Below are 20,970 nucleotides of genomic sequence, written 5' to 3' on the forward strand. Positions count from 1 at the left end.
TACCAGAAAAAAATACCACTTACTATCCCTGAGCTCAGAGCAAAGGAACCACAATGCACACTGATGGCGCGGCAAATGAGATTTGAGGGAAGATAGGAGATGGTAGGGCATTATGGGTAAGGGGAGGAGCTTGGAGCAGATGCTAGAAAAAAAGTTGCCGGCTCGGATCCGATACAGATCCGTAAACCCACAGGTTGCAGATAAAATAAAGTTAACTACTTCAGATCTACAATTTACCAAGCATATTCAATACAACTCTCCTAAAAAAATAAAAATTCAATTTATTTACAGCTGTAACTTGTATTTTGTAATTAAAAACACGTAAAAACATTCTAAAATACATTTAAAAGTGTTGTTAAAATTGTGTTATGTATATTCACTGCCCCCTCTGGCGATTATTGCTTTAAAACCAATATAAAGTTGTAAATAAGTAACAACATCCTTTTATAGTTTAGCAGCTCTCATTTTCAATACTGGGACTATGGAAATAAAATCATTAAGCCCTGGAGGGCTGGTGGCTTGTAAAGTAAGTTGCCACCAAAGCTCTTTATATTCAATTTTCTCTTCCCATAGCCCACCTCTTATCTGTTTTTTCACTTGCTCAAGGACGAAAAACAGTGTAGCTCGCTCCTGGACATGCTCTTGTATGTTTATACAAAGCATTAGAATTCTTCTTGCACTGAAAGACATACAAATGTTCATAAATCCTTTTCCTTAGCTTTCCTTCTGTCTCTCCAACACACAAGGATTCACATCCCCCACACAATACCAAATAAATAAGCCCAGCAGATTTATACAGAATAGAAAATTCACTGCGGGGATCACTCCAGTGGCTCTACTCGACATAGGCACTGGGAACTAAGGTCGGGTGGCACGATGCCAGGGTAATCCTATGGGCTAGGCTTGTAAAGGCTCCAGGGCCATTAGCCTAGTACACCCCTACAAACCTATGTACTCTGTCCTCTAATTCTATCATTTTTTGAAACATCTCTTCCTGAGCAGTCTCATATTCAGCCAGCCTTTTCTTCATTTTGATCTCTGATTTTTGCAGCTTTATCATCTCATCTCAGTATCTGTTTAAAGCTTCTTCCATTTGTTCCAGCCTTCTGTCATTTGTGTTGATATACTCCATCAGTGTTTTGTTTATTTTAATCAGGTCTGTATGCAGTTGTCTTGTATCATCCTGTAGGTTACTGGAAGTCATGTCTGAAGGTTGCATTACTTTTTGATGAACAGCTGCAGAACTCTCCCTGGTCAGTGTTTCTTCCTCACTTTTTGTAGCCGATTTTTTCCAGGTCTTCTGTACTTGTTTATTCCTGGCATCCAGGCAGTGTACGTACTAGCCAGTTACTAAAATTCACCCAGAAACACAAGTCTACTGGCCTTCTCTGCTGAGTTTCTGTTTTCACACTGGGAGAGCTAGAAATAAGATATTACTCAGTGTGCAGCCATCTTGGAACCCCCTTGGTGTTTTTAGTGTTAATATTATTTTTAAAAGTTTATTGCTGTTTTTAGGTTGAGCCATTGACTACACTGATGTTGCTCAATGATTGCAGTGATTTATGCTAAAGTCATTACTACTGTGTAGGCATGGGACTATGCAGCAGCAAGTATTACCAATTAAAGCTTTAAACTGCTCTGTATTATACAACTACCAGCACTAATTATCTTGAGTCTAGCTACAGATTATGCCCTGCTCAGCAGTTGATTTTCTTGGTTGGCCTCCTGTATATCAGCAGAACCCCAAACCAGGAGTTGGGGACTCTTGTGTTTAGCCAAATTTTTGGACTTTTGGAATCAGATGCTTGTCTTACAACGATCTCATCCACACTCCAGTTTTAAGGACTGCTGAATTTGTCTGTAACAAATGCAAAGGTTCAATGAAACAAACACTGAGAAATTCTTAGAGGTTCTGACTTGCTGGATGATTGATATCCATAATAAAGTTACAGTACACTACATTTACTTTGCAAGTAATTTCTTTCAGTGGTCAAAATTTTCTGCAGTCCAGAATCACAGTATCATAGGAGGTGAATAGGCTAATGGCCCCAAGGCCCTTACAAGCCTAGCCAATAGTTTATCATCAAAAAAGAAACCTCAGTCAGCCAACTGTCACCCCTGTCAACGAGGGACACAGATGGAACCCCCTGGGACAAATCTGTGGTTTCCCATCCACTCATCAAGGTTGCGCTTTAAGAGGGTCAGCGATGTACTCGGTTTGACATATACAGAAAGTCTATTCCAGAGACGGGGCAGCCTCTGGGAGACAAACCTGTCTCTCTAGCAGAGTTCTGTTGATGTCACACATTAGAGTTAGGCATTTCAAGCAGGTAATGTGTGAGTAGTTAATACTTACAGATATGGAGCATCTCTAGTAGGGCAGGGTCCATTACAGACTTGTAGGTGAGACAAAGATCATCTCTGAGGAATCTGTACAATACCAAGTAGAGTGATAGCGATTTGAGCATGTCCACATAGGACAGGTGTTGGAGGCCATGGATTCTGTTTGTGAGGTATTTCTGTAAACTGTACAACTGTAAACAGGACTAACTGCACAATCTGTGAAGTTTCCTGCTGTCATCTTTGATTTTTAGCAGGAACTATATTGAGTTGTAGTTTTAAATATTTAAGGTATCAAATGATAATAAAACTTGTGCACTGGGAGTTGTCTTGGGTCATTCTGTCATTTATATCCAAAGATTTTCTAGCACTGTATTTTGGGTCAGCTTCTGAACTGCAATTGCTGCTGGACTTTTTACATCTTCGGGTGATTTGCTTACTCAAAAGGAGAATAACCCACTAGCAATACCCCAAGAATAATTTAAAAAAATTTACTCAAGATGCAAAAAGTCCGCCAGGGGTTCGGTTTACTGCTGCCTTTTTTTGCCTAATTATAAACATTCTTCTATAGGTCCACATGATTTAGGTCTGGTCACTCCATAAAGAATCAGAGTTTAACTACGGAGCTTTAGATTTGTTTAAACTGTCATTTATAGAATATGGAACTCCAAGTAAATGTTTGCATAGTGACAAAAATCTATACTGTAATGTTTTGTGCAATTATTTCCATTTCTTATACAAAATAAATTAGCTATAGCAGTACGTGCTCCACCATCTGTTTAACTCAAGAATTTTTCCATAGTTTTTGTAAAAACTAAAATTTTTGTACATACCTCAGCCCTTTGCCTCTGTTTCATTTCATGCTGAGCTGACTTCTGTTTAACTTTATCTGCTCTGTTTGCTGTCTCCTTGGATTTTTGCTTGTCTTTTCGGCCAGCTACATCCATAATGATTATTTTCTGCCAGTGTAAAGAAGCAGTTGAAATGACCTGCAGACATTACATGTTTCAGTGGAAGCATTACACTATCTCACTAAGTCTGCATATTTTACATCTGTCCGATTTCAATCTGAACAGTCTACAATTTGCAAACACCAGCCTAGGGCTTTTTATTAATCAACACAATTTGCACTAGCTCTTACAAATCCCTACACCCTCCAAAACTAAACTACATGATGATTAAAATCTGCAGAACAATGTACTACCAACATACTACCAAAATCCTGTTCTCTGGATTAAGGTTTTCAAGGAAATCTGTCACCTTCCTGTTAAAGGCTATCATGCCTTATAATGCATCCATAATAAGCTCTTGCTATATTTTTATTTTTTGCCCATGCTGACTGAAAGAGAACAGTTATTTCAGGCAGTTTAAGAACTGCCTTGTGCTCAAAGAAAATGCCTTCCTTTTTGAAACAGCCTCGAGAATCTGTGAAAGGCACAAGCATATACATAACATTGAGGCGAATAGCGCAGGAGGAGTCCCACCCTGTGAGCATGCACATACTCTTTCCACTACAAACACGGGTCTTGAACAATACAAATGAGTTTTTTTATGAGTATATCTCAAGGAGCTATAAGCTGAATGAAATCAGAACCTCATACATGTAATACATAATGAAGACCTCACAGTGACCACAGTAAATGAAACATACACACAGTCACCATACTGTGGAAGAAGACAGAGTTCATAAAAAAAAATGGGGTCAACAATGAACCAAACCAAACCTGACAGTCCATAAGGCATATATGTGACCTGGCAACCCAAACATCCTAGTAAAAGACAATTAAACCAGGCATAAAACATTATTACTGAATATTGATTACTGCTAGTGTAATGTGTCAACCAGGTCACAAAGAATGAAAGGCGATTATGATAAGGCAACATTATTCATGCTTGTCCTCTCTAATGGATATGCAACAGGATATGGTGAAATTATTAAAATCCCAACAAGCTCAGAAAAGAACATCTGTTTAGTGAAGTCCTTCCATCTCCTCACATGGCACCTGAATATCACAACAAAAGGACATGGAGGTAACAGACGTGGAACTCTACGCCTCTCACCCAGTTAACCTGCTAGAGCATTTTGTGTCCAAGCAGCTTTACTTTGATTTATAGGGAGTAAAAATACTGAACATTTTTTTTTTTTATCAAAGAGACACACACACACACACACACACAATAAAAATAAAGGTGGCTTTGCTAAATGCCAGCTGTCTCGTAATAAAGCAGGTGACCTTGAAGCTTTCTTCTCGTTGGAGGAGGATGATAGTTTTAGCATTACTGAAGCATAGTCTAAAAAGTTCCAAGATGCATATCATACATTTCAGGGTACATCTCCTTTTATCGATGCAGATCCAAATGATGAGGTGTCATTACCTCAAACAGACAACAAAATACCAAGAAATCAAGTCAGGACAAGAACTTACTCATCCAACAATTGCTTAAGTAACAACTAATACACAAATCTGTATAACACAGGTATTACCTATGACTTTGCAAGATGGCTACGCTGATCAACAGTTTAAATTCAGCTATCCCAGTAGGAAAAATGAAAATGATAAATAATAGCTACTAATTCTACCCGTTTTAGTAAAATTCAGTTCCTGGCTTGTAAGTACACTGCCTGATTGCCAGCAAAGTAGAAACTTAGAGAGACTGAAAGAAAATCAACTAGAAAAAGTGAAGAGAAAACACTGACTGGGAAGAATCCAGCAGCTGTTCAACAAAAAACCCGTTCAAGCTCTAGCTTTGATACAAGAGATGGCTTCCAGTAATTTGATGAAAAAAATAAATCAAATGTGCTCAGAGCTAATGAAATACTTAAGGAGAATATCAAATAATAAAATAGGTGGTGCGGTGGTTAGCATTGTCACCTCACAGAAAGAGGTTCTCCGGTTCGATTCTCGGCTGGGGTGCCTTCTGTGCGAAGTCTGCAAGTCCTCACTGCTTTTGCACGAGTTTCATCTGGGTGCTCCAGTTTCCTCCCACACTCCAAAGACATGCATCTGAAGTGTTTCTCCCCAGGCCTCCACTGAAAATGGGCTCTGTTCCAGTCAGATTTTCCTGGTAAACAAATGTTAAATAAAGAAAAGGCTGGAAAAAAAGGAAGAGCCTTTAAACAACTATTGAGATGAACTGAAACTGCAAAAATCAGAGGATTAAATGAAGAAAAGGCTGGCTGAGTATAAGACTGCTCAAGAGCAGTTTTAAAAATGGTAGAGTTACAGGACAGAGCATGCAGAGAAAACCTAAGATTTTCTGCTGTACCACAGAAACTGAAAGGATCAGACTACTAACTTTATGAAAGCACAAATAAGTAACTGGAATGGTATTCCTCAGCAGGATTTGTCAATTGTATGGGCATATTGTGCATATGCTCTAAACCTGGCCACTAGAAAGCAACCAAGATCTCTATTAGTAAAATAAAATCATACCAGCATAAAGTTGATCCTGACAAAACTGTGTAAGACAGGCTAAAATACTGACAATTGAAGACAGTAAAATGTTTACGGAAAATGATTACTCACTATACTCCGGGCAGAAGAGAAGCAAATTTATTACAGCAATCAGGAACGTCTAGAGGCAGGTCTGAGATTCAAGCTGTTGTATCCAGCTGTCTTCAAAATATTTTTTTGTGTTGCAGAACAGGCTGAGGAGGAAATACAAGTTTGTCCAGCAAAAAGTGAGCCATCAGACAGAATGGGACTCTGTTTCTCATATACAGACTTTGCCAGTGAAACCTCTTCCAAGGTTCCAAAGGAAAATACTTGAGAGAGGAAAAAAGGCACAAGAGCTGCCTAGATGAATTGTGAATACCTTGGGCTTGAACTGGATTCTGGGGTTGGGAGATGAAGATGAACAGGGAGAAGACCAGCAACACTGAAATTAGTGAATAAATGTGACTATAAAGCAACAATTACATTTATGAAATATGGTTTTACAAGAAAACTTGGCTGAGAACAACTGGACTTTTGTTGACCTTGTTAAACTTGTTGGGGGAACTTACAGGCATATATCCCACTTCATGTCATTAATGTTTGGAAAGACACTAAAAGGAAAAAAGAAAGAGAAACTAAAATCATGTTTTTGTTCTTAGTAGTTGCATAAAAATGTCTTGATATAAATAGCATGTTATACAAAGCGTTTTACAGTGACTATTGCACTTAATAAATATATTAAGGTAAACAAGTATTTTTAGTTTTTAAGAAATATAAGCATTACAATGTAAAAAAGAGAAGAAAGGCTGGACAAAACTACATTTAAGTTAACAGGATTTAATCTCGGGCTGTTGGGGTGGGGGACAGAGTGTAAAAGTACACGTACTGTAGTACATGTAGAGTTGAAATGCTTTCTTTTACTTCTGCATATGTGAATGTTTGGATTAATGCCCCTGGCTTAATCTACTGACAAGTTTTTCCTGTGTCAGCAAGTCCATAGGTGTTTTCCAGGCTAACAACCACAAGGACCTTTTTAAGCCTAGGCATGCATCCCAAATCTCTGACAAGTTCTGGTATCTATTTCTTAAGTGTAAGCAGGGGCCTGGGAGGTGAAACACTTAAAATCAGGAGCCTGGGAGACGAACCATTTACAGGCTGCCTGCATCCTTTAGAGACATAGGTGCCAATCCAGGAATGCATTTCCTGTTCCCCATCCAATTGTCCGAGTTACACTTGAATTGGATTAGGGAGGAACTCTGCTTCACATGGACAGGGAGCCTAGTCCAGAGAAGGGGTAGTCTCTGAGATACATACCTGTCTCTCCAGCAGGTCCTAGTTATATCACAGGCAAGGTTTAAATCTGTAGAATGGGTAATTATAGTGCTGTTTATTTGCAGACAGGCAAGAGGTCCAGAGTGGGGTCTGACAATGCTTTGTATGCCAGGCATAGATCTCCCCTCAACAACATGTAGAAGACAGGATATGAAGATAGGGCCTTGAGGCAGTCTGCACAGGACATGTTACTTATACCCTGTATTCTTTTAGTGAGGTATCTCTGTGGACGTTCCTTTTGTTGGATATGCCTGGTTAGGTACATACCAAATGAGGCACTGTACTCAATGATAGGTCTGATGAATGCTGAATATAGTTTAACAGTGACTTCCTTGTAACTAGATGCCATACTTTTGTTTGTAAGTTGCACAACATAGAAGGCCTTCCTCATTACTGTATAAAAGTGATAGTCACAGGCTAGATTACTGCGTCTCCAAGTCCCTGAGAACTGGGTTAATTCTCGGGGGGTGTATTGTCAATGTGATAGTTATCAGGGATGGCTGACCTCCCAAAGGATACGATTATGCATTTCTTTTTGGCATTTAGTTTTAGTCCATGGCTCTAACACAAGTTATTTGTCTGCGTCAGCCCTTCCTGGAGAACATTTGTGTCAGTGGGGAATTCAATAATAGTGCCTAATTTGCAATCATCTGCAAATTTAGTCATACAGAGGCCATGGATACTGGCCTTGACTTCAGAGAAGTAGATGCCAAAAAGGAACAGTCCCAGGACCGATTCACGAGGGACTCCACCAGTGACTGGCCTCTTTGTAGAGGTGGACTCCCTAATTCTAACTTCCTAGGTCCTGTCTGTGAGCCAGCTAGCTATCCAATGGGAGACATAAGGGTTGGTACCTAACCGCTTGAGTTTGTCAACAATCCCAGAGTGAGGTATTGTGTCAAGTGCCTTGGCAAGGTCCGTGTGAACCATTCTGCCCTCATCTTCTGCTTTGGTGACCTTCTCAAAGACATCCACTAGGTTGAGTAGGCATGACCTGCCCTTGACAAAACCAAATTGGGTTAGGTTTAGTGTCTCGAGGTTTCTTAGGAGATTTTTGATCATTTCCATGATACATTTTTTCCATGGCTCTGCATATGACAGCAATGAGATATATGGGTCTGTAAATGGCCCATCTTTGCGCAGAGGGATGACTGCTGCTGTTCTCCATTCATGAGGCATAAAGACTGTCAGGAGGCTACAATTAAACAGCAATTCCAGACGGCCTGACAGGTCATGTTTCATGCTGCTTAGAAGAAATCCTGGGATACCGTCTGGCCTTAGAGACTGCATTAAGGGCCTGTTTCACTAGTGACAGCCAGGGGGGTTATATTTGATGTTATTTCCTCAGAGAAGGTTGAGAAGCTGGAGCTCAATTTATCGACCAGTAGGTTTGCTACATCTTTTGACTCGGTATAGGTGACTTCATAAACAATGAGCTCTGCACACAGACTTGTGTATTGCCTTTGAGGCTGCCAACAAATCTAAAGAATGTCTTGTGGGTGTCTTTGGCCTGGGAAACGAAATTTGCTACAAACTTGGCTGTGGTAAACTTTACTTGTCCTCTGAGTTGTTTGCTTAGTTTGAGGAGTCTGCTTTTATCCTGTTGGGTGCTGCACCTCCTAATTTTTACCATGATTTTCTTCCTTCTGTTATACAGCCAATTGATGATGTGATTCCACCAAAGTGGCTTGTTTGAGTTAATTCTGCACTTCTTCCTGGGGTGGGGGGGTACAACTATTAACATGCTTGCACAGGGTTTCTATGAACAGTTCCGTGTAGGCAGTAGTGTTCTCAGGGTTTATGGGAGCTTGAACATTTGCCAGGTTATCACTTAATAGTAGGAAGTTAGCCTCAGAATAGTTCCTGAATATTCCAGGGTTAGCTGGGATCCAAGTTTTATTTTTACTTCAAAGGAGACCATTATGTGACATGAACTTACTGTACAAGACATTACCCTAGGGGGGTGTGAAGCACTCTCCCATATTAGTGAGGATCAGATCTAGTATAGTTGCACCTCTGGTTGGTGTAGTGACAATCTGGTCCAGGGAGTTTGTCTTTACAAAATCCAAGAATCTCTGTGCCTGTACGTTCAGTGTTGCGTAGTATACTCCCAGTTAATAGTGGGGCAATTAAAGTTACCTATGAATATGGTACTGGGTTGGATGGTGATTCGTATGGGTTTCCTATGTCACAGAGGGGGACCTATAGCTTGCAGGGAAGTGCTATGGGATTTTGCCTATGGAGATTTAAACATGGAGAAGCTCAAGTGCATTGTCCTGTCTGACCAGCCTTGAATATATTTATTTTAAAAGCAAGAAACATCTTCATTACATTATCACGTATGACACAGGCAATCTTACATTTATATAAATGAAATCAAACCATACTGACATAACTACAATTGCAAACATACATTACAAACTATATTGACACAACTGTAGTTGCAAACATTATACATCACGTATAATCTATCTAGTCACTACAAGCATTACATAGCTCATTCAAATTCTGTCTTCTTTTAAACCTTTCTTCCTCTGCATGTATTGTTTCCACAATTCCCATTTTTCCCTTTTAACCTCCTCTGATTGATTCTTATAGTTATGCAATATTGTATATGCTCTACAAATTATTCCTTTCTTAACAGCAGTTTCTGTTCTAGATTCTACTAAAAACTCTAACAGTGCTGGTCTTTCATTAAGGACTCCCTATTTCTCTTTGCCTATACTCTCATATCAATCCTTGATAGGGAAGGCAATCTCTAATCTGCAGTCCAAATAAATCCTTGGTGTCTTCCCATTCTATTACCTTTCCCTCTCTAGTTATTTGCTCCCAATACCTTGGTTCCTTTGCAAGTTTTCTCTAATAAATTCCAGCCCACTCTTGCCTATTGTCTGTATCCCTGATTGCAGTCATCCCTATCAACAGAATCTCCTTTCTCCATTCCTGTGTTGGCTTAGCTCTTAGAATACTTTCTGCTACTTTAAAGAGAATGACAATAATCATACAGAATATTGCATTCATAAAGGTCTGCATCCAAAATCCCAGTCTCTCCATGTTTATTGAGCTTCCCCCCTGCTTCATCCTCAGCCCCTTCCACTTTGAATTATAGTTTTCTGCTTGCGCTATGTACAGACGCCTTAGCTGTGTTGCTCTGAAATACCTCTTCAGATTGGGTAATCACAATCTGCCTTGCTCTATTGGAAAAATCAGCTTATCCTACTTGACTCTTGCAGTCTTCCCCTCCCAGATAAAATCCTTCAGCTCTTTATTAATTTCTATACACAACTTCTCCATATGCCAAACCTATGTACAAGACTAAAGGGACTAAAAATATTTTAAATGTTTGTATCTTGCTATCGATATCCATATAACAGAGCTTCCATTTTCTCAATTTTTGTATCATCTTTTTAGTCTCCTCCTACATATCCTTAGCTGCCGCACTGTAATAATTTTTAATCCATATTCCTAAATACTTCATTTTACATCCCCATAAATATGAATACTGCTGAACCAATTCATGTGTTGGTGCATAATCTACCTGTATTGCCTTTGTTTTAGCTTCATTAATTTTATATCCCGAAAAGATTTGAAACGGTCTCAAAATGTTCCACAACACTATAATGTCCCATTCTGATTTTGTCAGGTATAAAATACTATCATCTGCAAACAGAGCCAGCTTTTCTTGACTACCATACCAATTATATCCTGGAATTTCTCAGCCCCTTATTTACTTTGCCAATGTTTCTAAATATAATACAAAAATCGAAGGAGAGAAAGGACACCCTGCCCAGTTCCTCTGCTCAAGCAGAAATTATCACAGAGAACCCCACACACTTTAATTTTCGCCTCTGATCCCTCATATATACTCCTAATCAACTTTATAATTGTATCAGGGAAAGCAAATGCTTCCATTGCCATGCTCCTGAAGTCCCAGATTACTCTTGTCATATGCTTTCTCTGCATCAAGACCCACATTCTGCTTCCCTCTGAATCATCAATGTTCTGCTAATGTTCTCAAATGTTTGCAAACCCTCCATAAAACCACACTGATCCATATCTATCAATTTTTGCATCACTTTTACCATTCTTTTAGCCCTTATAGACACAAACACGTCATAATCATGGTTTAGTATTGAAATGGGGCTGTATGAAGCTGGATCTGATGGAACTTTACCCTCTTTAGGTATTAGAGCTACAACTGCTTTCTTCCAGGATGTTGGTACTTCTCCTCCTCTTAAAATACTGTTAAACAGGAACACCATGTATTTCTGGGGACTTTCCTGTAGACTGGTTATACATCACCAATTTTATCTCATCTTCTCCTATCCTGTTAGTTATTGAGCCTCATCTGTCTCTAACCTTGGCATATTTAATTCTTCCATAAACATTTTCATTTGTACCTTTTCTTGAGTTCTATATTTGTCTTTGCTTTATACAGATTTCATAGAATTTGTGAAATATTTCTAATACACTTACAGGATCCCTTGTTATCTTCCTTGTTAGAGGCTTCCTAAGATAGGTGACAGCCTTTTCTACATTCTGTTGCCTGTGTCATTGTGCTAAAAGTTTTTGTGCTCTAGAGTTATCATCAAAAAACAATTGCTCAACAGCAATCTTTCTAAACTCATGCATATTAGAGGAAATCCCTTATGTTCTGTTTAGCATTCTGCAGTTGCTCCTCCTCTTGTTCTGTGGGCCTCACCCTATTTTGCAAGAATTTAACATTTGTCAGTCCCTCTAAATAATTCTTGTTACTTCTTAACCATATATGCCTTTCATTAATTTCCACCCTATCTTTAAACTCCCACTTTAATTTTATCCCACTCCCTAGCTATATTTTCATCAGAAATTTCTATCTTCGCTAACAGCTCCTGAATAATTTCAGCTACCCACTCCTTAAATTCCTTTCTTTTCAACAGATAGGAGGGAAAGCGCCAGTGCCTCATTTTTTATTTCATTACCCTGTGTTTTTATTTTAGTTATTAGCGTTTGATCAGAAATAGTTATTGGGTGCGTATCAAGAACTTCAATTAAATGCACATGTTCCTGTGAAATGTAAATTTTGTCTAGACTAGCCCAGTTTTGTACCTTGGAGAATTATATGTAAATTCACTTTAACTCCTAGTATTGAATAACCATCTTCCATGCCAAATATTTTCCTAAATTTCATCTTAATCTACCCTCTTTGTTATATTTTCCCTTCTGGGCTCCCTAGATGCAGCTTCACTGTTGCAAATCAGATTCCAGTCCCCACCTACAAGTAATATTCCTTGCTGAAAGCTGATCATCTCTCCCAGAATTATCTTAAGCTCCATTACAGCAGTTTTCAGCGGAATATAAATACATGCCAATGTAATCCTCCTCCATTGCCAGTATCCCCTTAGGATGTGCATTTGTTTTTGATGTAAATCAAGACACCTCCACTCTTAGTCCCTACCTGTGTAGCAGCTGGTCTGAATATGTGTAAGGCATTACAATCTTGCACTGTTGGTACACTCTGTGCAGCTTTAAACCAGGTCTGTGACCACACAGATGTCAGCATTCTCTAGGGTGAGGAGAGCTTCTAGGGAGTGGACTTTTTTTGTTTAGACTCCTAGCATTGAACAGCAAAACCTTTAGATTTTCTTGGTTTTGACTTGCTATGTCGGAAGTACTTTCAGTTTGCTATTGCCTAAAAAAGGCACCATGGGGGAGGACAATGTTTTAGCTTATATTCAAAATCTTAGAAGGGAGAGGTGCAGCCCACCCCTGGCAAAGCAGCATGGTCTGTTGACCATCTCCTTCCATGCTGACAAACATTGCACCTTATTACAATGATACCAGAAACTAAGCCAGTTATTATTTTGTTTGCTTCTCAATGCTAGGTTCATACCAGCCTGGAACACATGTTCTGAGAGCTCCAGGATGCCTCTCTTCATATAGTCCAGGGAAGTATGTCTCAGGTCATTTACACTCACATGGGCTATGACACAGTCATACTGGTACATGTGGTCCAATGACCAGAGTGCGTGCATAATGTGGTCTCAGGGCAGATCTTAGCCCAGAGAAGCAACTGTCCATGACTTTCTCCTTACTCAACCTGGTGAGAGGGACATCAGTGTCTCACAATGGAGTCTCCCATGATCAGAATGTTGGATTTTGTGGTGGTTTGCCTTATGGGCTTAGAAGTAGAGGTTCAATGTGAGATGTGGCTGCATGTGTTGATGTGGGTGTTGTTTTTAAAGAGTGCATTCAAGGCTGCTGCGGTTGCTATGTGTACTTTGTTCAGGTCATCTTTTGGGTTTAGGAAGGTTACATTTAAGTGCCTCACCATAGGTGGGCCTATGTGTCTGCTTTGAGTTATGTGTGATTGGTGCAGCATGTGTACTACTGACAACCTGATTGTCAGCAGGAGTACTGTTACGCAACAGCTTTGTCTCCAGTGACATTGGGTAAATGCAGCTCTCATATACCATATCAGTTTGTTTGAGAATTAACTGATTGTCAGTAAATATGAGGAAATTTCTACATTGCCTCAGGATGCTCATATCCACCAAGCTGGTAATGGAAATGGTGGGAAAGTTCATGTGCATGGCAAAATACCTTTTTATTGATTAGGTGGCTGGAGTGTGATTATTATAATGTCAGGGGTATCCAGTATGAAACTCTAGGGGCAGTGCATGTCATTGCAAACTAGTTGTCCCATGTGCAGCTAAGTACTGGTGAAAGTTCAATGGTGTTCATACAGGAAAAATGTAAAGTCAAGGGGTCTGCATCTATACAGGGTACTGCCAAACACTTGGGGGGGACTAATAAGTGGAGCCTGATGATTTATGGATGAAGTATTTAGGCAGGTATTCTGAAGATGGATTACACAGCAGCAAATCACACAGTATTTACTGAAAAGAAAATAATTAGCTTGTCAAGAATGAGAGGGAGACTCACCACAGCTTCATTCTGCTGGGATACAATGCTCATTTGCTTTTCCTCTCACCAGAAGCAAAACAGTAGCACAGATCCCAAGATGAGAAGTAGGCCACGGACTCTTTGCTGATCAATGGACTTGTCCCACAAGATGCAAGAGGTCTGTAGACCTGTTGTAGCCTTTTCCTGGTAGATGCCTCAAATAGCAAACAGAACAATCAGGAAGGCCAAACATAGACACTCAATGCCCAAACAGAAATAGTCAGGAATCAATGCATTCCACTCCTTGTCTTACCAGGAGCAAAACATAAGAACAAATTTCAAGCTGGCACCTATGAAGCAGTTATTAGGCTTTCCAGTGATCAACAGTCTCCAGACAATAATCTTCCTATGCTCCTTCTCTCACTAGAAGCAAAACAGAAGCACTAATCCCAAGATGACTAGTGAGAGGCAGCATGTGGGCTCTCCAATAACTGGTGGTTTTGGAGTAGATGTTGCAGATTTTAAAGGCGAGATGGAAAAAAATGAGTTGCAGTGTGAACTAAGCAGTTAGATAGCTAAATCTTATGTTACCCCCTTTCATATCTAAGTGGACAGTCACTAAGTTTAAAAGAGCAGGACAGCTTGGAATGGTGTGGGCACTATATGTTGAGGTCCTATGGAATACAATAGGATGGCCAATACATTTAAATAGCTGAAAGGGAGTGATTTTACAAAATGCTAAATTTTGTGCTTACTCACAATAGCAAATGAAAGAGGGCAAGGAAAGAGATAAGTAGTCAAATTAACATAAGTGTCAGACAACTAGAAAGACAGCACAACACCAGGGTGGGAAGGTAGTAAAAAACATATGAGAGAGACAGCAGTGGTTTTCCTCCTAGTTTAAATATGCAATTAAAAGCAGAACACAAAATACAGTGTAAAGAAAATAAATCAGAATATACAAGACAGAAGGAGGCACTTAAGCAACTAAAAAAATACAAGAAAGCAAAAAAAAACAACCTTTCCATCACAGCAAGTTGTGACAGTCTACGTGAGATTTTCCAGTAAAACCTTGAAATGTTTTCTTTTACCCCTTAAATAGGTTTAGTTCCTAGCGCCACCCTCAGTTCACAAGTATTTAACTTAATTGGCCTGCTCAGATTTCTGTAACTCACAACAGACACAGCTGTGGTTTCTTCCCTAGTTTAAATATGCAATTAAAAGCAGAATATAAATAAAGCACAGTCTAAAGAAAATAAATACAAAACAGAAGGCAATGAAGCAATACAAAATACAAGAAACTAAAAAATAAACCAACCTTTCTCTCACAGCAAGTTGTGGCAAAGTCTGAGTGAGCTTTCCAGTAAATCCTTGAAATGATATTTCACTGGAACATGTGCATTTAATTGAAAGCTTCAACACACATCCAATAACTATTTCAGATTGTGTGGAAATAACAAGTAAAATAAAAGTACAAGGTAGAGAAGTAAACATAAGACACTGACCATTCCCCCTACCTGTTAAGAGGAAATGAACTTAAGGATTGGCTAGTGGAAATTAAGAGTTATTAGGGAAGATAGTTTTTCAGAAATCACAGCTAGTGAGTGGGATAAAAATGTGGTGTATAAAGATAGGGTAGAAATAAAAGAAAGCTGTTAACAATAATTATTTAAAGTCATCTTTATTGTCAGTCAGATACACACAGCAGTGTAAGCTGAATGAAATTACTTTGCTTTAGTCCCCGTGCAAGACATAATGAACACACAGTTTGAATGACCGGAAGACTAATGCACATACAGTAATAATTAAAATAGTTGTTATCTTTCGGCTTTTCCCAGTAAGGGGTCGCCACAGCGGAACTCCGGTCCGCTAATGACTGGCAGTAGATTTTTACAAAACGCTGAGGTGCCAGCTCAACACTCAACCTTCAACGAAGGCAAGCCCACTTACGCACACATGTCTTTCAAACGCTACCCGACCGCGGGGAGGACAAGTATACTCCACACAGAAGGCACTCCCAAGCCCAGCCGAGAATCGAACGGGAGAACCTCTTGCTGTGAGGTAACAACGCTACCGCCGTACCACCGTGGCATTAAAATAGTAACACAATAAATTACCACAATTGGACAAGAAGACATTAGACAATATCATGCTAGTAGGTATTGCAAAACTATGACTTCAGCTGATGAAGTGCAATATTCTAAGCAATCACAATGTGTAGTATGATATATTTTTATGTTCATATTGCACATGGATGGTGTGGTGACTCATTCCTGACTATTGGACATTAAGGAAGTAATAGCATAAGAAATTCTGCTAACTGTACCAGTTACTGAAGCAATTTTCCAGAGTAATTACTATAACTGATATTTCATAGCAAGTGGCATATTGATCTAATTATTTGCTGTCATGCCTGGCATTCAAGTTCAGCATCCTTATGGATAGAGGGAAGAAGCTCCTGTTCAGACTGGATGTTTTGCATTGTAAGCTGTGATACAGCCCGCCCGAGGAAAGGCAGAAGTACATGCCATGTGCAGGGTGAGTGGGATCGTTGATCATCTTCCTAACCTTTTCCACACACATAGTCTCATGCAGATCATCCATGGATGGGAGCAAGGAACCAATTACTTTTTCTGCTGTCCTTAAAACCCTCAGGAGAGCCTTCCCATAAGATACTTTGCAGTTATTATACCAAGCTACCATGTTATTTGAGAGGATGCTCTCGGTCGTCCCCCTGTAGAAAGCTTTGAGGATGGACAGACAGGCTTGCCTTCCTCGGTTTCCATAGGAAGTGCAGACATTGTTGTGCCTTCTTCACTGTGTGGCCAATATGACTCGACCAGAATGAGTCATCCAAGATGTGCACCCCAGGAACTTGGTGTTTTTGACTCTTTCCACTGTTACCCCTTAATTTCCAGACGTTGATGCATCTCCCGAGTCCTCTTGAAGTCCACTATTATTTGGTCTTGCTTACATTTAAGGCCAGATTGTTGCTGTCACACCAGCCTATCAGATCCTCCACTTCATCCCTGTAGGCTGTTTCCTCATCATTTCTGACAAGATCTAGGACAGTGGCATCATCTGCATACCTGTATTTTGTTGAAGTCATGCTTGGCCATGCAGTTGTGTGTTAACAAGGTGAACAGCAGATGACTGAGGACACAGCCCTGAGGGACACCCGTGCTGACTGTAATACTGATTGAACTGTTATTTCTCACACATACATTTTGGCGTCTGTTGATGAAAAAGTCCAGTATCCATTTACATTAGGGGGTTTTGATGCCCAATTGGATCAGCTTCAATATCAGATTCTGGGGGGATGACAGTGTTAAAGGTGGAACTAAAATTGATGAACAGCATAGTGACATAGCAATTCTTGTTCTCTAGATCTGTCAAGGATTCATGAAGTGCTATAGCTATTGCATCAGCCATGTAGCGGTTAGATCTATAAGTAAACTGTATTGTATCCAGTGTTGCAGGTAGGCTTGAAGAGATATGATTCTTGATCAACTGCTCAAAACACTTCATTACTGTTGATGCAAGAGCAACTAGAAGGTAATCATTTAGGTTTGTGGGTTGGGATGCCTTGGGTAAGTGAATGATTGTTGTATTTTTGAAGCAAGTGGGTACCATGGCTAGTTGCATGGATGTGTGGAATATATCTGTTAGTAGAGTAAGTAGTTGAGTAGCACAGTGTCTTACAACCCTTCCAATAATATTAGCAGCTGCTATTCTTGGGTTTACTTGCCTCAGGGTCTTCGGAACATCAGATGTTCTTAGGCATAGCACCTCCTCACCCGGTTTGACAGGGAGCTTATTTGGCACAATATTGTTGTCCATATCAAATTTGCTAAAGGAGGCGTTTAGTTTGTTCAGAAATTCTGTGTTGTCATCACATGGGGAGGATGCAGGCCTGTAGTCGGTTATGGCTTGAATGCCTTGCCAGAGATGTCTTGAGTCCCTTTGGTCAGAGAAGTGTCCCTGAATTTTACATCTGTAGGTCCTCTTGGCCTTCATTATACCTCTACTTAGATTTGCTCTGGCCTCTCTTAAGGCATCCCTTATCTTTTGATTTAAATGCAGCATTTCGTGCCTTCTGGAGCTCATATACTTCACCAGATAGCCAGGGATTCTGATTGACACATGATGATACATCTGATGACTGTTACGTCATCAACACAGCAAATCTAAGTAGAGGCTTAATATCAGAGCTTTGGCCGGCTAACATCTTCCTGAAATCAGCTGGACGTATAAGTGAATTTAAGTACACTTGCTCTTTTGCATATACTACTGTATTTAACTTATCTGTGTTTTTCACTGAATATTAACTGAAGTTGTGGCTGTCTCTCTGCAGAGTACTTTTTAGAATTTCTGTGTAGCCACTGATAGCAGTGGGGGGTAGTTTCAGCTCATCACTGACATCCCTGTCTTGCCTTATATAAGTGGTACATTTTGAGTTATCTCTGCTTAATATCAGAGCTTTGGCCGGCTAACATCTACCTGAAATCAGCTGGACGTATAAGTGAAACAAAGAAACAAAAGGCAGAGAAAGCACAGCAACAGTCACAAAATAGCGTATAGGTCAATTTAATCTCCGCTTTCGTAAATAACTTCATCAGAATACAAAAATCACATGCAAAGGCAACCTTATATACAACAAGTAATTGATAAATACATCACATGGTAAATTACTTAATTGCTCATAAAACATTAAAAAGACAATGGTAAAACTGACTAAAAAAGAGTCAAACACAAAATAACTCAAGCAACTTATTCCTGTCTAGATTTTTTGAAATAGATAATTTTCGATGTTTTAAAAAACATTTCAGATTAATAGTATCATTTAACCCAGGAGGGTTATCTGAAAAAAGTTTTATCTGCCATAAGACCTCTCGCTGTTCAACAAAATTCTTAAAGTCACCAGCCCTACCATCATTAATGCATGTCTCTAACACAGTAAACATAAATTTTTTAAAACCAGTACAAGAAACTGAATGTCTAAATAAAGCATTGTTATGGTTCTTGATCTTAATGGCATATAAATGTTCTTTAACTCGTGTGCCCAAACTCCTAGTGGTCATACCGACATAGAAAGATGGGCACGTGGAACATAAAGCAATATAAATAAGTCCACTACTGGTGCAATCAACATAACCTCTCACTTCTAAAATCCTGTCACTAGTGATAACATTAATAAATGGACCTTCAGAAATAAAACGACATATGGTGCAATTGTTGCATCTAAACATACCCTCTTATTCAGTTTGTCATGAACAGAAATTGTTCTGTCAGAACTAGCTCTCTCAAAGATGTTTTTTAACGAATTATTTTTGCGAAACACAAAATTGGGTTTACACCCCACTACTTTAGTAATATCCTGGTTTCCTTTGATAACTTTCCAGTTGTCTTCTAATATCTTTTTTAATTTAAAACAGTCTGAACTCATGTCAAAGGAACAATATTGTTCTGTAATAACATGTTTGCTAGTCACCAGGTCTACTTCAGATGCCAAATTACTGGAGTTGATAAAACCACTTTTCAAAATTGGTGGAAAAAAAGCATCTCGTTTACTAAAAACCTCAGTACCTATATCAATCAAAAAATTCTCATCATAGCCCCTAAGGCTAAACAAATACACAATAAAATGAAATTCATCTACAACATCAATTGTTCTCGTGGTCATGCGGCTAGCTCCTATGAACTGTCCCCTAGGAATATTTCTGATAATATGCTTGGGGTGACCACTAGAGAAGTGCAGATATCCATTGGTGAAAGTTCTTTTTCTATGTATTTTACTTTGAAAACAATTGTTGTCAAAGTCCCACCAAAGATGTACATCTAAATAATTAACAATTAACCCTGTCTCACCCAGGGTGAATTGAAGAAACTCTGACTTAGAGTTCAATTCATGTACCATGTTTAAAACTGTGGTTTTATTACCTTCAACAATAAAAATTAAATCATCAATGTATCTTCCATAAAATAATATGTTAAATCTACTGTTAATGGTGGACAAAACCTCCTCCTCCCACCAAGCCATAACTATGTTGGCATAGGCTGGGGCAGCGGGGGAGCCCATAGCGACTAATGCTTTTGTCTAAAGTAATTGTTCCTAAACAAGAAAAAGTTATTTTCTAAAATAATATCCAAAAAACGACACACTAAAGAAACCTGAGAACTATTCAAAAGTTTCTTTGAAACTAAAAAACTACGTACTGCTTCAACACCATCAGAATGGGGTATGCAAGTATAAAGTGAATTAACATCCAATGTAAAAATAATGTGTTTAGTGGGGTCAAAAATGTTCTCTTCATGAAAAATTTTTACCTTATTCAGAAAGTGCCAAGAGTCTTTTATGAAGGAAGGCTGTGCGTGTATCAAAGGCCCCAACATGCTGTCTATAAATAATGAAAGACCCTCTGTGACAGAATGTGGAGATGACACAATTGGACGTAGAGGGGGGTTTAACACATTTTTGTGGGTTTTCGGAATCCCAAAAATAACCCCAATCTTGGGGTTATCAACCACACAAAAGTTGTATAAACTAAAAGTAATTTCCCCACACATTAAGGCGTCATAAATGTAAGAATGTACTTTTTTAAAACATTTCAAAATGTCAAACAGTGCAATGGTCTCATATTCACAGTTGTTATCCAGAATGTCAGACATTTTTTTGTAATAATCATTATGCTTCATTACCACTATGTTAGAGCCCTTATCACTTTTCATAAACCTAAAAGTGGTCGCTAACTCTTTTAGATGTTTAAGTGCTTGCCTCTCTGAGTGTTCTAAATTATTTTGATGAATATGCTGTTTGCTAAACAATAAATTTACATCATTAATACATGATTCTTCATAAGACTTAATCGTGTGATGTAAATTAGGAACAAAACTGGAAGGTTTTTTAACAATATTATGATTGTCAGAAATACCATGCATCAAGAAAGACAGATTTAATTGCCTAGTAAATTTTTTG

General features: G+C 39.0%; 1 protein-coding gene across 4 annotated transcripts in view; it reads right to left on the reverse strand.

Moving 5' to 3' along the window:
- The window catches only part of LOC122794455 (small vasohibin binding protein), a 345,118-nt gene that overhangs the window by 119,227 nt on the left and 204,921 nt on the right, over positions 1–20,970 (reverse strand). For 2 of the 4 annotated variants that reach the window (XM_044062857.1, XM_044062860.1), the window contains exon 2: positions 3,174–3,299. In XM_044062857.1, coding sequence (XP_043918792.1) covers positions 3,174–3,287 — 114 coding nt within the window. In that variant the 5' untranslated portion in view covers positions 3,288–3,299. Of the gene's footprint in view, positions 1–3,173; positions 3,330–20,970 lie in introns of all 4 variants that reach the window. The other 2 variants (XM_044062858.1, XM_044062859.1) reach the window with 1 other exon arrangement.

The sequence above is a fragment of the Protopterus annectens genome, chromosome 2.part1, assembly GCF_019279795.1.
Source record: "Protopterus annectens isolate FY-2018-M chromosome 2.part1, PAN1.0, whole genome shotgun sequence".
Lineage (NCBI taxonomy): Eukaryota > Metazoa > Chordata > Ceratodontiformes > Protopteridae > Protopterus > Protopterus annectens.